This window comes from Apodemus sylvaticus, chromosome 13 (assembly GCF_947179515.1).
Source record: "Apodemus sylvaticus chromosome 13, mApoSyl1.1, whole genome shotgun sequence".
NCBI lineage: Eukaryota > Metazoa > Chordata > Mammalia > Rodentia > Muridae > Apodemus > Apodemus sylvaticus.
The window spans coordinates 25,992,127-26,011,747 of NC_067484.1; the positions used below are offsets into that span (position 1 = coordinate 25,992,127).

General features: G+C 37.5%; 1 protein-coding gene across 1 annotated transcript in view; it reads left to right on the forward strand.

Moving 5' to 3' along the window:
* The window catches only part of Dcc (DCC netrin 1 receptor), a 1,165,761-nt gene that overhangs the window by 1,101,371 nt on the left and 44,769 nt on the right, over positions 1–19,621 (forward strand). Inside the window, exons 26-27 of the mRNA XM_052155825.1 lie at positions 7,096–7,257; positions 13,414–13,626. Of these exons, the coding sequence (XP_052011785.1) occupies positions 7,096–7,257; positions 13,414–13,626 (375 nt within the window). The remainder of the gene's footprint in view (positions 1–7,095; positions 7,258–13,413; positions 13,627–19,621) is intronic.

The following is a 19,621-nucleotide window of genomic DNA, read 5'->3' on the forward strand; positions in this document are numbered from 1 at the left end:
TGTATAATTGTTATAGCTATTATATTTTCCATATTAATTATCATCATATATATATTCATATATTCATAACTATTAAACATCTATAGATTATATAGCCATACTTCATCAAAAAAGACCTGAGATGAAATTGCTAGTAGAAGAACATCAAGGTTGTGGCAGATGGTAGAGGGTTCTATTACATTCAAATACTGCATACCCTATGTTGTTAAGGTATCTCTGTACATACTGTGACAAGCAGTAACCAGTGGCCCCACAATATACCTTATCTTGTGTAATGTGTCTCATGTGCACTAGGAGTGTGCCAGCCACAACTAGAAAGACAAATGGTCTTCCCTTCCCTCAGAAATGAAACCTCCACAACTTGAATCCGGAATTTGTTCCGTCATCCTAATTCTAGGGTTTCTCGTCCAGGGGGAAAACAACTTTTCCTTCTGCTTTCAAAATTGTACACAGGCAAAAGCCCTTCAGGTTCAAACAAGTGTCAACAGTGCTCGTTACCATGACAATTGAACTTTCGACATGGAACCTAGCATATCTTAAAAGATTTGCTTGTTTGCATACTATCATATAAAACAAATTACCACACATTTATCCACATAAAATAATTATTTCTGAGTGTCAGGAAGCAAGAACATTTATTTAAATGTCTCTGACTCTGAATCCATATGCTATCTGACCAAGTTCCTCACAGCTTTTGGACTGAGTCCCAATCTTGCACTTCTGCATCACCATTTCCTCCATAATTTGGCCACCACTATCACCTAAAGTCTTAGCACATGCCTTACATGGACAGTGCTGTCCGGGATGACCAAGCAAAGCAGATTAATGTACAAGAATGGAAGAGAGATGAAAATCCTTTTAGCCTAGTCTTGGAAAATGCCAATCCCCACAATCCTCATAGTCACCAGACTAACCTTGGATAATGCACAGTAGAAGCTGAAAGTAGGTTTCACAAATCAGGGATATCAGGTACCACCTGAGGTATAGCCTGTAAAATCCATTAACAGGTTGCAAACCTAAGTGTTGAACTCAGATAGTTGAACTCAAGTATTTGGCCTTTTGACAGCAGGTTTAGTCTAACTACAAAGCAGGCACTGGAGAGTAGGCAGGCAAGTACCATTTGTGATACGCTTTTATCAATAAATATCTGAACATCAGAGATAGGTTAAAATACTTACTATTGAGGACAATCAACACTAAATGTTCAAATCTTCCAGATTATATATAGGTCATTGCAGACATGTTATCATCAAAAGAAGCAGCATGAGAAATAGTTTCACTCGAACATATTATTTTTACTATTATATTTCTCCCTGTTCTCCTTAAACAAATCTCTCAATTCAGTCATGTATCATGTTGAGAAATATCTAGAGAAGATTTAGTTCTTTAAAAGTACAGTATTAAATTCAAGTCTTCACAGTAGAGTTCCTGTAGGTTGCACTTAGTGATAACATTTTTAAGATGGTTGTAAAAGTTCCCAAATGCCACAGTGCCTGTTCATGGAGCCATGTATTTGCTGAGGAAATTTCTACTTGAAAACTCCCTGTGCATCAGTGTCAGACATAAATTCAATTGCCAGCAAGCTGTGTCAGAAGAGACTTCTTGTCGTAGTTGGCCACAGAGTGGAGATTTATTGAAGCTGAAAGATAGTATTGCTCCTTGAGCTGTTGTACATAAACAGTATAGTGAATGCTAAAAACAATGTGTGTCTATGTGTCAAAGAAAGCATGTACATGTGAGTGTGCAAGTGCATATATGCCTCTGTCTCCAAAAGCTAATATTTTTATGGTAAAATAATAAAGGAAACATCCATCAATAATATTTTATTCTACTTATTTTAAGTTAATACGATCTACAAACACACACACACACACACACACACACACACACACACCAAACCTGAGGATTTAACCCAGGTATTTCTGCATGCTAGACAAGCACACTAGCATTGAGTTAAAAAAAAAACAGTGTAAGCATAGATTTTTCAAAAACCTACTTTAATAAAGGTTCTTAAGTGCTTTAGCCTCCCTTCTAGCCCATCATCCATCAGAGGTAGTGAAAAGAAAAGGTTAATAGGACAAAGGTGGATGTGGACCTGTTTAGAAATAGCTGTTTTGGGTGATTCCAATCCTGGCCATCAGGATATCAGTTCACATGAATCAGCAGTGGTAGCTCAACTCACTCACAAACACGAGTCAGCAATGGCAACTCAATCTAGAAGAAACTGAGAGGGCCTGCCAATTGGCCCAAGTGTGTAGAAGTGGCAAGAAGCTTGTGGAATAGTATGAGAAGCTATTTGTTTAGTTTTTCCCTATGAAATCACAACAAATGATGATCAACAAACAAAGCAAGGTGAACCAATGCCACAGCATCATCCACTGTTGGGACGTTTATACTAATACACTTTCCAAACGTTATATGTCTTTTCAAATGTCTGCTTCAATAAAACATCGCATGTCCCTTTTCCAGGCAGCTTCCAGAAAAATACTATTTGTCTGTTCTCAACAAAACATCCTTTCATAAGACAGTTTCCAGAAAAACATCACACGACACAACTGAGTATCCAAAGAATCCAAAAACTTCCACTCCATCCAGGTCCTCTCTTTTTATTTTGAAACAAGCTTCCACTACGTTACCTGGGATGGCTTTGATCTCACTCCATAGTCCAGGCTGTCCTCAAATTTAAGATCCTCCAATCTCAGCTTCCTGAGTAGCTGTCATTTATGAATGTGGAACTCCAGGTCCCTTCTAGAGTGATGATTTTGTATTAATCGTCTTACAACTAAATGTCAACAACTTTAGGTACTTCAAGGATAAACCAAAAGAGCTAATTTGACAGACCCACAGTGAAAATTTATAGTGCAAAGGATGTAAGTTCAGTTCTCAGTACTTACACATTGTGTGATTCACAAAGGCCTATGACTACAGTTCAAGGTGGAATCTGACACTCTGGCTTCTGTCTGTTGAGACAGAACAGCACTCATATACACATACCTGCAAATGATACACACACAAATAGAATACGTTAAATCGTTTTTAAAAATCTTTTCAAAAACTTAATCAATGGTCAAAATATCTTAAAACTAAAGCCATGATTTACTAAACTTATTTGGCTATACCAGGAATTAAAACAATAAGTCGTTTTGACAAGTAAAAACACAATAAATGTATTATTTGTCAAAACTTTTCATTTTTGTAAAACCTTGATCAGCCTGAACAAAAATCAAACCTCTTCAGCCTTAAAGGACTGAGAGGTTCAGATGTAATCTCAGTCTCTCATTGGTTGTCTCAATTTCCCTCCGAGGAGTCTATACATTATTTGTTCTCATACCAGAAGATCTTTATAAATCTCTTCTTCCAAACTGAATATTAGATATTGACTCATAAAATTATTGATAGAATTATAATAATCATAAAACATTGTGCAGCAGAGATGTACGGTTTGAGGTAGGGGATATGCCTATAAGTAAGGAGATGAATAAAAATGTCAATGCAAAGTAACTATCAGTCACCGATCAGCTTTAATGGCTGATCCATGACTATTTGATCCATCTATCAGATTTTAAAACGAACCACATTGACTGCTTCAGATCCTAAGATTTTGAGCCATGACCAGAGCTTTCCAACTCCTTTATTTCTGTTTTGTTCACAAATACCTTCATTCTCTTTTTACTGATGTTATTATTAGTAGTATTACTATGGTAACTAGTCACTCAAAGACATGAAATAATACAACCAATGATCTCAACATTCTTCAATGAGTTCAAATGTCCAAAAATATAAATAATATCTAGAAAGTTTTTTTATGATACACCTGAAGAAATGAGGCTTTTCCCATCACTTTCTTGAGAAACACAAAGAATAACAAAATTATAATTTTCCTTTGTTAATATATGGGTACTCCTCAGGGCTTCCATCTGGCTTTAATCTTGTTCTTTGTTGAAAGTTTTTGCCATTTTAAAAGTCTGTCTTTTTCTGTAACTGCCAGCTTGTGTATTTTCCACAATCACAAATTTATGTAGTAGGATTATGGGGACTTTGCCATTTATCATTCTCAAACTCCCTTTAAAGTCTTTTCTAAAATAATTTAGAAACACAGTGAATTTTGCCTTTACATTATTTAAAAGAAAATTTCAATGTTTATTTATTTTTATTTTATTGGTGTTTTAACTGCATTGGTGTTTTGTCTGCACATATGTCTGTGTGAGAGTATCAAATCCCTTGGAACTATAGTTACAGGCAGATGTGAACTGTCATGTGGGTGGTGACGACTGGACTGAATGCTGGTTCTCTAGAAGAGTAGCCATTGCTCTTAACAACAGAGCCATCTCTCCAGCCCCTCCTCTCTAATTTTATATTTAACATTTTACATATTTTGTTACAACTTAAATTCTGCATAAAATTGCCATTGATTTACTCCTCATAATCTTCTTTCTCAGAATGCATGCAGAGGCTCTCCTTTTTGCAAGGCCTTATATTACTAAGCTTGATCCTGACTAAATATCTAAAATTACCTATTCCCACAGAATCATGTGCAAACACCTCTAGTTTCTGTGATTATTTCAGCAATATTTTTATTGATTATTTGGGAATTTTACATCATGTAGCCAGATCATAATCACTTCCCAGTACTCCCAAGTCTGCTCCACCACTCTTCTGACATCCTCTGCTTCACAAAAGAGGAAGAAGAATGAGGAGAAGGAGAAGAAGGAAGGAGAGGAGGAGAAGGAAGAGAAGGGGAAGAAAGAAGTAGAAGAAAGAGGAGGAGGAAGAGGAAGAGGGAAGGAGGAGGAGGAGGAGGAGGAGGAGGAGGAGGAGGAGGAGGAGGAGGAAGAAGACAGTTTAATTTGTATTGCCCATATTCTCACTGGAGCATGGTCAAACTCCCAGTGAACGGCCCCTTAAAGAAAACTGAGTTCTTCCCCATCTGTACCTCTTACTGATAATCCATTTTTGAAGTATATAATAGCTATAAATTCAGATTTTATTTTATACTTGCATCTCTTCTGAGTCTCAGTTCTAAATTTTAATTGTTACAGTTGTTCTTGTTGGGGTTTTTGTTTTGCTTTGTTTTGTTTTGCTTTGTTTGTTTGTCATTAGCATTATAATTAGGGTTTTCATGTTGCTACAAAAAAGTTTACGTTTTATTGGAATTTCATTACTAATGACATAAAGGAGGCTATTTCACTTATCAGTTTTACACACACACACACACACACACACACACACACACACACATATCCAAGTATATATAATACTTGTGATACAAATTGAATTTCAATGTTTTCCTTTTATTGACCTAAACCCTGAACTATGACTAATCTACATATAATTGCATATATGTGGATGAATATTCTTAGATATATTTTTTTCAGTCACGCAATCTAAACACCTTCAAAAGCACATGAAGAATGCACACTCTGGGTGAATTCTTGCCCAGGACCTTTTCTATAGTCTATCTCTCACATCTAGATGGAGTCTTACTTTCTTTTGGTTGAAAATCAGTTGTAGAAACTTCCTGTCTATAAGGAATTGTTATTTATACAAGTTATTTATGTTTGCACCTTTTAGAAGATGCATGAATGTTAACTGAACCAAGAATAAGGAAGCAAATATAAGTAGACCTGAAAATTTTTCTGTCTAGTGGCACAGTAGTATGCTAAAAACTGTTCCTAATGTAGTGACATTACTAATAAAGCAAAGAATGTAATTTTAATAATAGAAAAGGCTTCCCTTTGGGAAACGTGCAAACACAGGCACATAAATCCAGTAATGGCATTACAACGTAACTAAATGATTCTTTGTAAAAATAAAGGTAACTTTAATATCAGAGACTGGAACATACTATCTGTTAGATCTTAAGTCCTAGACAAATGGCTGAAATGCCTATTTAATGGATCAAAGCTTACCCTGGCTGTCAGGTCTTCCCTACATCCTTCAGTCCCTAGCAGTTACAGAGTCCTCCTGTCTGTTATACCTTACCCCTACACTAAACTTGTCCATCCCATGGACTGAGTAGGGCTGCTCTTCCCCCAGATTTTTGTCCCTACATAATCCAGCTATTTTGGTTATCTGACCAGAGGGAATCTCATTTACTCTTACTCTCCTGGCTTTTTCGTTCTCCCTCTCCCATCTTCTCACAGGGCTAAGCTCAGAGTTTATTCACTGTGAACTTTCCCAGATGTCTTTATACCTGGTTATGCTGTCCCTTTCAAATAGACCTTCTCTGCCACCATATCTAAGAGCAGTCAGGCCCTTCCTGTTTATTTCTTGTTTCATTTACAACCCAAACTAACCATTCCAATAGCTGGCTTAAATAAAGTCTGTTTGGTAACAAATGATAGCCAAATACTCACTGTTTCATAAAGCAAATTATTCAATGATTAAATATTAAGGGTTACTATAGTGTAATAAATATATGATAAAATAATATAGCTGAATAACCTTTGAACAATAAAATTGAACAAAATTGTCTCAACATCAAGACATGTTGGCACAAAAGTTTTTCAGTGGGTTTCAGTGGGAATACACACTGTTGGTATTCTCAGGTAATATTCAGTTACCTTTATATAGTATGCACTCATCTGGAAAACTTGAGTGTTACAAGGATTTTGCAAAAAAATGAACCCTGGTTATGGATACAGAGAGTGCCCTGGTGATGGTGTTTGCATTATGCCTCTTGAGAGAAATACATTCATTTCCAGGATCAAATCACATTTCCCAACACCCTGTAAGTGCACTCTCCAGGACACATTCAGGTTGTCACAGCCTAACATCTGTGCAACAACAGTTCCTTGTTTCTCCTTGGATGAAAGGCAGAAACAAAAAAACATGAAATATAAATACTAGTGTATTGAGGTGCCTCTACTCTAACTTAATTATTTTTTTGGAACAATGGAATGTTTCAAGCTGGAAGAAGATGTGTCATAACACAGGGTGTTTTGCTGTTCTTCCTCAAGAAGGAAGTTTTAAGAGAATGCCAGTGATACCATGGAGAATATTAAACCTTTAAAAACATATTCATTTCCTTTAATGTTTACTAGGAGGATACATGGAGTTTCCTTTTTTTAAATAACTAATGTTTTTCTTTTGCAGCTGTTGTGAGTGCCATCCCTGTACCAACACTAGAAAGTGCCCAGTATCCAGGAATCCTCCCATCTCCCACATGTGGATACCCGCATCCACAGTTCACTCTCCGGCCAGTACCATTCCCAACACTGTCTGTGGACCGAGGTTTTGGAGCAGGAAGAACTCAGTGTAATGCATTTTCTTTCTGTTTTATTGTGACAAATGTTAGTAACAACAAGATCATCTTCGTGTATCATTTTGGTTTTCTTATTCTTTGGAAAGACTCATTGCCTGTGACTCCAGTTCAGGAATTTTCCTGCTCAACACATTTAACATTTGAATCCTAGCAACAGGCTGTTAGAGCAGTTCCCTAGGACCCTTTTCACAGAAGACACCACAGACAAATGTGTCTGGAGGGCAATAAAAAACATATGGCTCCATTACTCAATGGAGTAGTATATGTTTCAAAACAATACCCTGCTAACCAGGAAGTTATAAATCAAGGGTTGTCTCGCAATCCATTTGATCTAGTATCTGTCAGTTAAATTAAAAGATCTCTACCTAGTCCCAGTGAACAAATACGTGATGAATCCTTAGCATTCTTTTAATTGCTTAAGCAGGATTTTTTTCAGGTTTTGGACATGGGAGTGATTACTAAAACAAAATGCCATTTATTAGAAAGAAAGAATGGAGGAAGAACAAAGCTATCATATCCATGCGGTGATTTCTCCCATGTCATTTGATTCCCCTCCCCTCCTTGGAGCACAGCATCTTTAAATCGATTTTATGGCTTTCATCTCTTAGTTAAGAACAGGTGACTCAGCAGCTCATGTGCAAGAGGAGGTTTTGTAATAGATATGATAGCACAGCAATAAAATATCTTCGTGAGGTAAGCTATATTTTCCCCAACTCAACAGGGGCAGCTCTAAGAAATCATAAATCGTCCAAATGTAGCAAGGTTAGAATTAAAAGGCATCAAAAATCTGCCAGGCGAGAATTAGATTCATTTCCCTTTTCTCGCTGCACATCACATCTACCAAATAGAGTTGTGTGCTAGATCTCAAGGGGGGGATGACTCCAAAATCACTGGAACAGGAGGAAGACAGGAGGCATGCGGGAAGTCCAACAGCTAGAAAGTTCTAAATCTCACAACAACTACTCATGGGAGTCTACTTTAAAAAACATCTGAGCCCACAAGTCCCTTCTTTGTTCCTGAACTGAACTCCCTCCATTTGATGATATTCTACTGCACTCTTTTTATTCTGCCCGTAGTTAGGACTTTAAAGGGACACTGAAGAGGCATCTGTGGCATAGCTTTGCCCTGGTTCTTCTGGCATGGCTGGCATCAACCAAAGCTCAGTGCTTTTCTTATTAGAAAGAATTTCTTCTTAGCAACTATTCCCTTTGTTTCCAATTTTTATAAGCATGGTCTACGATGTATTCCTCTCACCTGCCCCAAGCCTCTCCCCCACTTTTTTCTCTTGAGTTAGTGCAGTATGTGACATTGTCTTTTATTGTATCTTGGAATAAATTATTCAAAAGTTTAATTTTAATCGAAAAGAAATATGCTGGTATTGAGAAATGTTTTTTTTTTATTTTGTCTATAATTAAAAGAAATTTCCTCTTCTCAGCTTTATTTTTGTAATGAGGAAGTGTAAATTCAGGGCCTATATGGGAATCTTTCTTGCCTTCCATTGGTTTTACTATAAACACCAAATAATGGAGTACATTAGAAGTTAGTTAATCATTCAAAACATTTACACTTTTTAACAGTTTGTTTTGTCCTTGAGCAAAAGGATTTAGCAAGTGACGTATAATAGAAAATAATATACTACACACCAGAACAATCCTGTGTTTATATAAGCAATGCTTTCTTAGCAAACTCCTCCTGTATAATTTTTTGAACTTCATCCAAATTACCAGGCAGTGAAAATTCTATCCTAGGCCATGATTTATACCTTGCTTTAAAAAGTATATGTTCATTCGATCAGCACTTAGTTTTCAACAAAATATATGCACTGCAAAAGAAGTAACATCTAATGTGCTTCAAGCAATTGCCTGGAAAAGAAAAAGAAGGGATAAATGTTCCCTTTTCTAGAAAACAAAATATTCTCTAAGTCGCCATCAATGATTGTTAACATCCAGCTCTTTGATACTGGTTTCTACATGCCTTGCAGAACACTGAACACTCCTGTTCTCCCTGAAGCAGAACACTCTCCATGGCTCTGGGTTGAACTGTCGTATTAGTGTCCTTGAGGATCAAAGAAGGGCACACAGGAAAAGATAAAGTTAATGTGGCCATGTGTGGAGTCTCTACTGGAAATTCTTAAGTTAGGAAACTCTATAGCCCCATCCCCAAAGCCTGATTGATTCTGAAGTCATAAACAAAGCAGGACTTCTGTAAGGAAAGGAAAGGCCCAGTAACAACATTTGCATTCCACACATTTCTAGATGGATGGTGAAATAAACTTCAGTTTATTAAAAGCTGCTGCCCCAGGAGATCAGTCCTGTACTTTGACAATCCCCCAAGCAGGCAGCCGTGGATCGAGCTTCCTTTCTGCTCATCGTATCAATACAGTTTCTCATTTTTCTCATCCATTAAACAAGTCTACGAAAGAGGAGTATAACAGTTCTCCATTTCGTCACTGCCACAGGATGCTTCATAGATTAGCCCATGCTGTTTTTCTGTTCCAGTTCCCCCACAAACTGGAAGTTAACCACCAAATGGAATTCATGCCAGATACAATCAGAAGCACAGTGGAAAAGTTCATTCATTTTTTTCTAGGGGTGTCTTTTAAACATCCCAGGCTCTGAGGAACTAGGCTACTGAGGAGTTCATAATGTTGTTCTTCCAAGATTAATGTATAAAATATTTTCCAAGAGGGGGTGTTCATGCCTCAGCATCTGCTTTGTGCTTTTGGTGGGCTGTAATTCCATCAACCACTGCAGTTTCCAGATAGAAGAAAAATCCTCATTTCCATTTTTGCAGTATTTCTGCCAGTTACTCTGTAGCAAGTGTTTTGAATGTTGACATTAATTATTATAAAGTACCTTGAGATTTGACTCTACTGTGTAATTGTATGCTATTTGTACAATGAATTCTGACTATTTCATCATTTGAAAATGAGTGCCTTGCCGACACCCATTTGGTTCTCACTCTGCTCTGAATTGCAAGGAAGCTGTATCCCAGGGGTGAAGGGAGCTTTTCTTTGCTTTCGGAGCTCTTCACGGAGACTAATGCGAAGCCACTGAGACAATTTGTTTCACATTGATGTCCTGGAGCTAGTGTCTGAACTGGCTAAATGGACACATCCACAACACAGCATTGTCCTGTTGGAGTAACTTGCTAAGCTCAAAGCTCATTTTTTTTTTTTTTGAGGATTTTGCTGCTTTAAATATCAGCCAACTCTGAAAGCATTTTCTTAAAATCCAAGACTTCTGAATTACCTGTGAAAACTCTCTTTCACTGTATTTTTTAACAACTTGTCTCTTATGGATTCTGCTCTATTCTTTCCTATACGTGGACCTTCCTACTCACATATCAGGCTTCGCATTGTGCGCATGTGAGTTAGTAAGGATGAAGGAGACAAAGGCTATGGAGCACTTAGTTAGGGGCACATCATGGTGATCCCAGTGTGAATAATGCTAGACAGCTGGAAGGTTGGAGAGGCAGGACCAGGAATAAAGAGAATTCTAGTTCTCATTGATTGCAGTAAAAACAAATGGCCTGAGAAAAAAAAGTGACTAAGAATGCCCTCAATGGGTAGAGGGGGGCATGATGCTCCAAGGGATGGTCGGTCGAAGGGAAAGTTTTTATTGTACATAGGAAGTAGAGCACAGCCAGAAGCATCCAGAGCATGGAGGGAAAGTAAAAGACTGAACATGGTCAGAGAATGGACGGAGCCATTAGAGGAGGAGTAGGGGGAAAGGGAAGAGGAGGAGGATGGAGATACAAGGGCAAGAGAGCACCTGGCTGCAAAGGCGGGGTTATATAGGACTGAGAACCTGGAAGAAGGGAAGTTCATGAGCTGGGAAGGTTCTGGTCGTGAGAGGAGTCGAGGAAGCGTGGATACTGAGTGGACCAGAAGGCCAGCTTGTACTTTGACATGCGAGTAGGAACTCAACTTAGACAATTGTCCCAAGTTTCCTTAAGACCTCACACCCATGACTTTCAGTAAAATCATTACAATCTATATGTTCACATGGCATTCAAAGGTTTTGTCAAGATAAGAGGCAGAATTTCAAATTCCTAAAGAAAATGTATACAAATTGCATTAAACTCCAGAATACAATAATATTTTATTATGAACATTTCATGTCCAAAATAGAAGGGAAAGAAAAGAATTAAAGGAAGGAAAAGTAAATAAAGGGAATGTAGGCATTAAAAATCCTCCCATTGTTTCTTCAATCCTGAGGGGGGTTCTAGGAACAAATATGGGTTAGTTACAGTACATACTCCATAGAGACATTACCTAAAAAAAATTTTAAGAAGAGAAATGTGACATTTCTTTTCCTGTCCTCATAAGTTAGTGTTATGTTATGGCCCCATTACTCAGAACCATTCTGAGAATCATCTCTGGAGACATTTTTGAAAGAGCCTGTAGTGTTCTAGTTATTTTCTGCAATCTAGCACTTAAATGAATATCTTTTGTATGAAAAAAAAGTGCAACAAGGATACCATCCTTAAAGTGATCCTCCTGTAGAGACCAGGAGTAAAGAAACAACTCAGCCAACACTCCAACGCTAAGGGGGAGACATGCTCAGTGAAATATTAAATCTTTGTTGAGAAAAATCAGACTTTGGTCACTTTCTTCTTCAGATTAAAAGTCTAAAGTTAAAACCTAATATTTTCTCCTTCTGTAAAATTAAACTTTCAAACAGCCAACACACAGACACAATCTGATCCTGTGCAAAGGCAATCCTCTCCCCCCTTTTGATCATGGGAACAATTTAGTTTCTTATAGAAGAAACTACATGGGAGGTTTGGAAGTTGCCTGTCTTACTGAAGGTTCCCTGTTTGAAAGCTGATAAAGTTTCATCAGATTTTGAGTTCTGATTGCTATTATTTTCTCAGCATCTTCTACCTCCAACTGGAAAGGATGAAGCCCACAGGCTGCTCTCTCATCCAGAGGACTCTCTGACCCTCATCTAAAGCAAAAAGGATGAATAAAAATACCTCTGGAAGATATGTCACTTCTTCATATTTTTCATAGGACACCTTGATCTTTTTGTCTTTCAAGTCTGTTCCTTCGTCATTACCAGACTGCTTCTCTCTCTCTCTCTTCTGCCCTTTGCCAACCCTAGTGAGATTCTCAGAGTCCTCCCAAATTCATCTCCTAAACTTATTATTTTGAAATAAATTCACCTTAAAATTATCCTTCCAAAGTGAGATGTTAGGAAAGCAATATCTTATATTCCCACTTTTGCCAAAACAAGTCTTCCTAAGAAATAAATTACTAGAGAAACTCATATAGCGTCAACACCACTTACTCCTAGTAGGCAGCCCTCTTTAGCTTCAGTTTAACTTGTACCTTTCGGCTTTGAATATGAATGAACATTTAAAGTTAATGCATCCTGTTTGTAGCAACAGAAACGCCTTGAAAATATTTCAGTCTCACTGAACTGTGTTCCCGGGAGGAAAGGTGCATTTTAATATACAAAACTGTCCAGACACCCCAAGGCTGTCACAAATAACTATGGAAAGCCTCTTTAGCTCAGTAATCTGCCTGAAAATTACAAGGCTTGCTATCAAAGAGGGAAAAAAAAATCATAACCGAGTTCAGGCAACTTGCTCCAGTGAAATCATGTCTCATATAACTTTTAACCCAAAGTGCTTCTATTTTGTTATGGGAGATAATGATAGTGGTTATTATTTGTATCATTTTTTAGCAATGCCTCTGAGCACCCTGTAACTCTGATTTGTTTGACAGTTGACATGGCATATTTAAATCGCAGCAAAATTGGCATATTGGCCGGTAGATAATAATGCAGCTGTAACCGGTTGAATTCCGCTGACAATATGACTTAGAAAGGGAAAGATAACTCTTTTCTCTCACTTCATCACTTGTGATTACAGGGTCCAGACAGTTCAGGCAATATAGTTAGTAGGAATATATTGTGTTAGTGTCCCTGAGTGGCACACCATGTCCTAATGGGTCTGTCTCTACTGTTGAAATTGGTTGTGCTAATTGTGTTCCATACAGGCTTGAGAACGAAGAATAAGAATGCCCAGAAAACAGAGACGAGATTGCCTGATCTCATCACTTCTCCCTGGACTGATTCTGAAAAGGTGACGGAAATATGATTCATCTCGAATGACACCAGATTGTCTTATTTCCACTACAGCTATGAGTGAAGGACCGACCACGCAACAGCAACCCATGCTGCCCCCAGCTCAGCCTGAACATCCCAGCAGCGAAGAAGCACCCAGCAGAACCATCCCCACAGCCTGTGTGCGGCCAACTCATCCACTCCGCAGCTTTGCGAACCCTTTGCTACCTCCACCAATGAGTGCAATAGAACCAAAAGTCCCTTACACACCGCTTTTGTCTCAGCCAGGTAAGTACCCACGCCACTTCATCAGTGACCACACAACTTGAGTGCAGAAGAGACATTGAGAAGGTCTAGATGTCATGTCTGTTTTCAGTGTGGATTTCCTGCCCGTTGTGCTCACATTTGCTACTGACAGTCAAGAAGTAGTCTGGGAACTAAGACTTACTGAAGCAACTTATTTCCCTCAATAGATCTGCTTGGCAACACTTCGACACCTACTACTTTTACCACCAAAAAACACAGGTTCTAATATTGTAGAAATTTATTGGTGTCTCTCAGTTTATGTTCAACTTATTTAATGACTAAACAGATATAAAAAGTGTTATGTCAAATGCCCCAAAAATATAAAAAGAAAATAATGAAGTATCCAAAATAATTATGAGTTTAGTGCTATAACCCCTGTCATGTTTATTCACATTTTAATAAGAAAAACAAAGTAGCTTACTATTGTATATGAAACATGACTATATAATATCATGAAACTAAACTGCCGTGATACTCTTTGTTATTTTCTTGGCCTGTATCAGTCAGGCCTCACTCTCTCTCTAAAATTAACAGAGACGTTTTACTTGGGCCCTAGTTTTGAAGGTTCCAGTTCATGATTGATTGAGCCTATAGTGAGGCAGCAGCATATCAGTCTTGGTAGGACTGTATGACAGAACAAACCACCCATCTCACTGCCTGGAAGCCAAAGATGGGAAAGGAGGAAATGACCAGGGTCTTATAGCTCTCTTTGAGTGCATGAACCCCATAACCTAAAGACCTCCCGCTACACTCATCTCTTAGAGCTCTACTATCTCAAAATATCACCACAGTGGGGTTCAAGCCTTCATCCAGGAACCTTGGAGGTATTCAAAATATGGCAGAAGAGATGATTTCTTTCTTTTCTTTAAGTGATAATATTTCCTTGAGCACAAGGCCAAAAATTTAATTTTACTGGGAAGAGCCTAGTCATTTCCTCCTTCCACATCTTTGACTTTAAATCAGTGGGATGGGTGGTTTCTTCTGCCAAGCATTCCTACCAAGTGATCTTTGAATGCTCTTTTAAATGAAAGGGAAAAAATTAATGTAGAAGTAGCACTTGATTTGGGATCTGGGTTATGGGCACCAAGCTGAAGTCTGATGCTCTAGGATAACAAATGTACCAAAAGGAATATTTAGTTTTGGTAGAACTGATAGTAGAACAGAGAACTGGCATTTTTAAATTGGGTATTACAGTCTTCTAATTAAAATCTTATCATTACAGACTCTAGCACAGTGGCGCCTAAGTGATTGTACTACGTCCTTAGGAATAACAATCAGGGGCTTGTACTGTCCCACACTATATGCTAACAAATAGTAACCATATCTAAGTGGGTAACAGCTGGTGGAATGCCATACGAACAAAACCACATTGCTTCTTTCTCTTTTGTCCACTATGAGTCTTTTGTTGTTTGACTATTGCTTCCATTTTGTTTGACTTCTTTGTCAGAAGCTGCCTCTTCTTTCTTATTTTCTGATCCTTCTGGCTTGAGTTCTTGGTTTGATTTGATTTTTTTTTCATAATTCTCCTTTAAATGCCATCTTCCCTTTATATTTTGTGAGATGTACTCTACCCTCACTTTGGAGTTATTAAATGCCTTTCCCTTTTATGTTTCTCCTTCATTGTCTGCCTGTGACTCCTGTGCATTTTATAATGCCTTACCTCATGATTTTCAAATAAGTCTCCCTACATTGCTCCTGACACATGGTAGGTAGTACGCTTCTTAAAAGGGCTGCTGTTTACTTATTCTAATAGAAAAGGAAAATTAGCAGACTGACAAATGTATTAGTGGTGACATTAACTACATGCTTCCTAGCCCAAAAGATGAAATACTTAGAGCTTTCAACAAATTTTAATTCCAAGAAAATCATTACTTTAGTCAAACTGATTGATGAAGTAAAGTCATTCTGTTGTCAGCTTAGAAAAGAAAATACCTCAAATAATTTTGCTCTGGATTTCACAATAAAAGACTGTGTAATTAGTAATGAATTTGTCTTTACTTACTGCACATAATTACTTTAGAATATGGTAATGGGAGGCATTGCTCTAATTTTTAAAGAATATGCTTGGAAAGCTTTGCGATTAGCGTCAATGAAGGCGCTCCTCTCCTAGATGGGATTTGTGCGTGTGATTTTTCATGAGCAGTGTTAAGGGTTGCAGTCTCAATTTGCCTCCCACTGAGACTGTAGAGCTGTGCTTGCAACAGCTTTATATATGAGGAATAAGGCAATACATATTATGGAGTAACAGTCTCCCTGGGATCGCAGAGCGTTTTGCAGCATTGCTGGGGTAGGTGGTAATTAGAGACGCGGTCTGTTGTCATAATGACTGGAATTCTGCCTACCTGCAAACATAGCTATTCCTTCATTTTCCCCCTTCCACATACTGAGTAAGAGATTTAGCTTAATAGACCCCAAGGTCTTTAAGATGTCTTTTGAAATTTCATCTTGTGATAAAGTGATTCTGTACCTTACAGTTTCATATCTATGATGGTGAATAACAGTGTTGGCTTTATAAATTCCACAGAAGAGTCACTGCCCCTTGAAAAATCACAGATATGAACATATCAGTGATTGGACCTACATCCCTTTCAGGTTAAATAGAAAATGTTTGATGGAATGTTGGGCTTATTACGTGATAAATTTCATATAAATTTTACAGAAGGCAAAAATAGGGCATGGATAGAGTATGGTGTCTCTCTCTCTCTCTCTCTCTCTCTCTCTCTCTCTCTCTGTGTGTGTGTGTGTGTGTGTGTGTGTGTGTGTTGGGGTTGAGGGTGTGGGTGTGTATGTGTGCGTCTGCATGTGCAAGCATGCGCGTGTGTGTATGTATGTGTGTATGTGTGCAAATGCATGTGTGTTCATGCACTCATGTGTAGTTTCCCTCCTGAAGTTCGTCTTAGCTACGAAAGGACCAGCAGTACTTATGTGGCCATGAGCTTTTCTGCCCTGGTCTCTTTGTTCCCAGAATAATGACTAGGAGACTTAATTATTTATAAATAAACACCTAGCCGATAAACTTTGACTTATTCCTCAATTAGCTAATAACTTATATAACCCTGTGTCTGTAACATATTTGATTACCTCTCCTCAGTTTCATGTATCTGAGTTCCTATGAGATCAAGGAAAATCTTCTGCCTGTCTAACTCTCAGAGTTCCAATCTCTCTCTACAAGAACCCTCAGCTTCTATTTCCCACCTCAGCTAATAGGCTATCAGCTTTTTACTGACATGTAATGCTTCCACACAGTACAGATAAGATTCTTTATACATATTTTAAATGAACTTAGAACAGCAGCCCATTTGTCCTGTGGAATGATCATTTTATGGGCATAAACCACATAATTTCTCAAATACTGATGTTTACGGTGTTGTATTCATAGTATGAGCCTTCTAAGCCCTTGCATCTTTGTTAAACACAAGGAATCTTAGAATGCTTTCCCTCACTTATCTATATAAAAGCCTGGTGTATTCTGATCTCTTCAATCTCTGACTGATCAATATGTCAGTGGACATGACAAAACCAAAAAACAATTCATTGTATAGCAAATTGAGTTTGATTTCCCCCCTCCCCCTGCACATTTTAGCATGGCTTTCACTTTGTCTGCAGATTGAGAACAAGGGGTAGGTATATATGGATGACAGTGGACAGAAAGGGTGTATAATTTATATTTTATGGCTGCTTGGGAAATCATGTATTCTCTTTGTAACATGAATTTTTTTTTTTGGTCAGGCCCCATTTCAATAAATATGCTATATCATAAAGCAGCCAATAACCTGCTTTTTATAAATTACTACAATGGATTTCAGCTCCAGACTCTCAAACCACCATTGAGGGTGTTCATTCAAGATGTCACCTGGGCTGGAGAGATGGCTCAGCCGTTAAAAGCACTGACTGCACTTCCAAAAGTGCTGAGTTCAAATCCCAGCAACCACATGGTGGCTCACGTCCATCCGTAATGAGATCTGATGCCCTCTTCTGGTGTGTCTGAAGACAGCTACAGTGTACTTACATATAATAAATAAATAAATCCTTGGGCCAAAGTGAGCAGATCTGGAGAAGAAAAAGTATCTGAAGACGGTTTCAGTGTACTTACATAATATAAATAAATATGTAAATAAATAAATAAATCTTAAAAGAAAAAGGATGTCACCCAAATGTTCTAATCTGATAGACTCAGTCACAGGCAGATGTTGTTGGAGATCAAATGTCTTATAGCAAATATCATAAAGCTTTCATTGTTTGGGCTACTCAGGTAAGTCACAAAACTAATTAGCCAGGATGTGTGGATTTGATGTTATTGGATCCAGCACTACAATCAGTTGTAGGCAGGACAATCATACCACATCCCAGTAGATACTTTACCTTTCATGTCAAATCCCACCTGTGTTTTTAACAAGCATCTGGAGATTTTCTTCTCTTCACTTATAACAGATTTTGTTTCATAAATGAAATTTGATCTGAAATAATATAATCATCCTAAACTATGCTTATTAAAATGTAATGAGGCAACTTTTCGTAAACAGATATTATTTGTCACCCTGTAACCTACTTGGCATTTATTGTAGAAAATACTAATTTCCTGTAAACTGTTATTCTGACATGTAAATAGGACAGAGGTCTGTTAACTATCTTAAAAACAGGAACATCATTCTCAGAGAAGATTTTATAAGTGATCTATGTTTCTCATATCTCATTCATTGATGATAAAACTGAGAGTTGAAAAGCTTAAATATTTTCCCCAAGCTCAACAACTAAGTTTGAAAACAGACATCGAAAATTCAGAAAAATATAATAACCTTGATTCGAAATGTTTTTTCTTTTGTTTTTTTAGTTAGTTTCACAGATATTCATAGGTTGATTTCTTTCCACTACAAAGACCCTACCAGGTTGATCCAAGATACTGAATATTCCTAAGGAAAAATTGTAGCAGATAAGATAATATTTAGATTAATTTTGGCATAATTGGTTTTATAATGTATTCATTTATTATTGTGTGAGTGTTTCTATACAGTGTGTGTGTACATACATGCACACTTACATGTACAGGTATAATGCTATATATGTTGCCATGATACTAAAGCATACATGTGAAAGTCAACAAACAACAATCACGAAGTGGGTTATTTCCTTCACCTTTCTGTAAGATCCAGGCAACAAACTTGCGTTGCCAACCTTGCTTACAGAACTCACTGAGCAACTCTGTCTTGCCAGCTCTAGATACTTACTATTCCCTAGCTCTGTTACTAAAATAGTGATGTTTTCATATCCATATTGCTACTAGGTAGGAGAAGGAACTGATAGCCAGAATCCTAGCTCCCCAGACAATTCTGACACCATGGCCATCTGTACTAACTTCACCAGTTCTAACTGCCAGTCATCCCTCTGAATTATGACAGAAAGCCGGGCACTTGCATTTGTTGCTATCCTGATGACAAGAGCTTTAAAGTCCAGCATGGAAAACTGAGATGACCAAAAAGAAATGAAGAAGGAAAATAGAAATTAAGGCATGGTAACATTATGCATACTGTTGGAGAGAGCATGACAGAAGACCTAAACAGCACTACACACATGACTAACACCATTCAGGATTACAAAAATTACTTGGAGGGGTTTAAGGAAGTGATACCTGAGTCAAACTTTTAATTCTTTCCATCAAGCTTTCTCAATGTAAAAAAAAAATAAAAAGAGGAAAAGAATATTTTATCAAGAATATTTAGATTATATATAAACCTAAAATTAAAGGTCAGTTTAATATAATTAAAGTCTAAAATAACAAAATGTCATGTAAGTAGTTGTAAGAGACAACTAAAGAGATCTGTGTTCAAAAGCTAGTTAACTCTGTGAATAATATCATTTAAAACACGTAAGGTTAGGAAGCTTGTCCTTGGATTGTATTGAAGAGTTCATCATCTCCTAGGTGACAGAAAAATGGTGGTAAAAGAATGGCCAGCAGTTATTTTCAAAGTACACAATCATT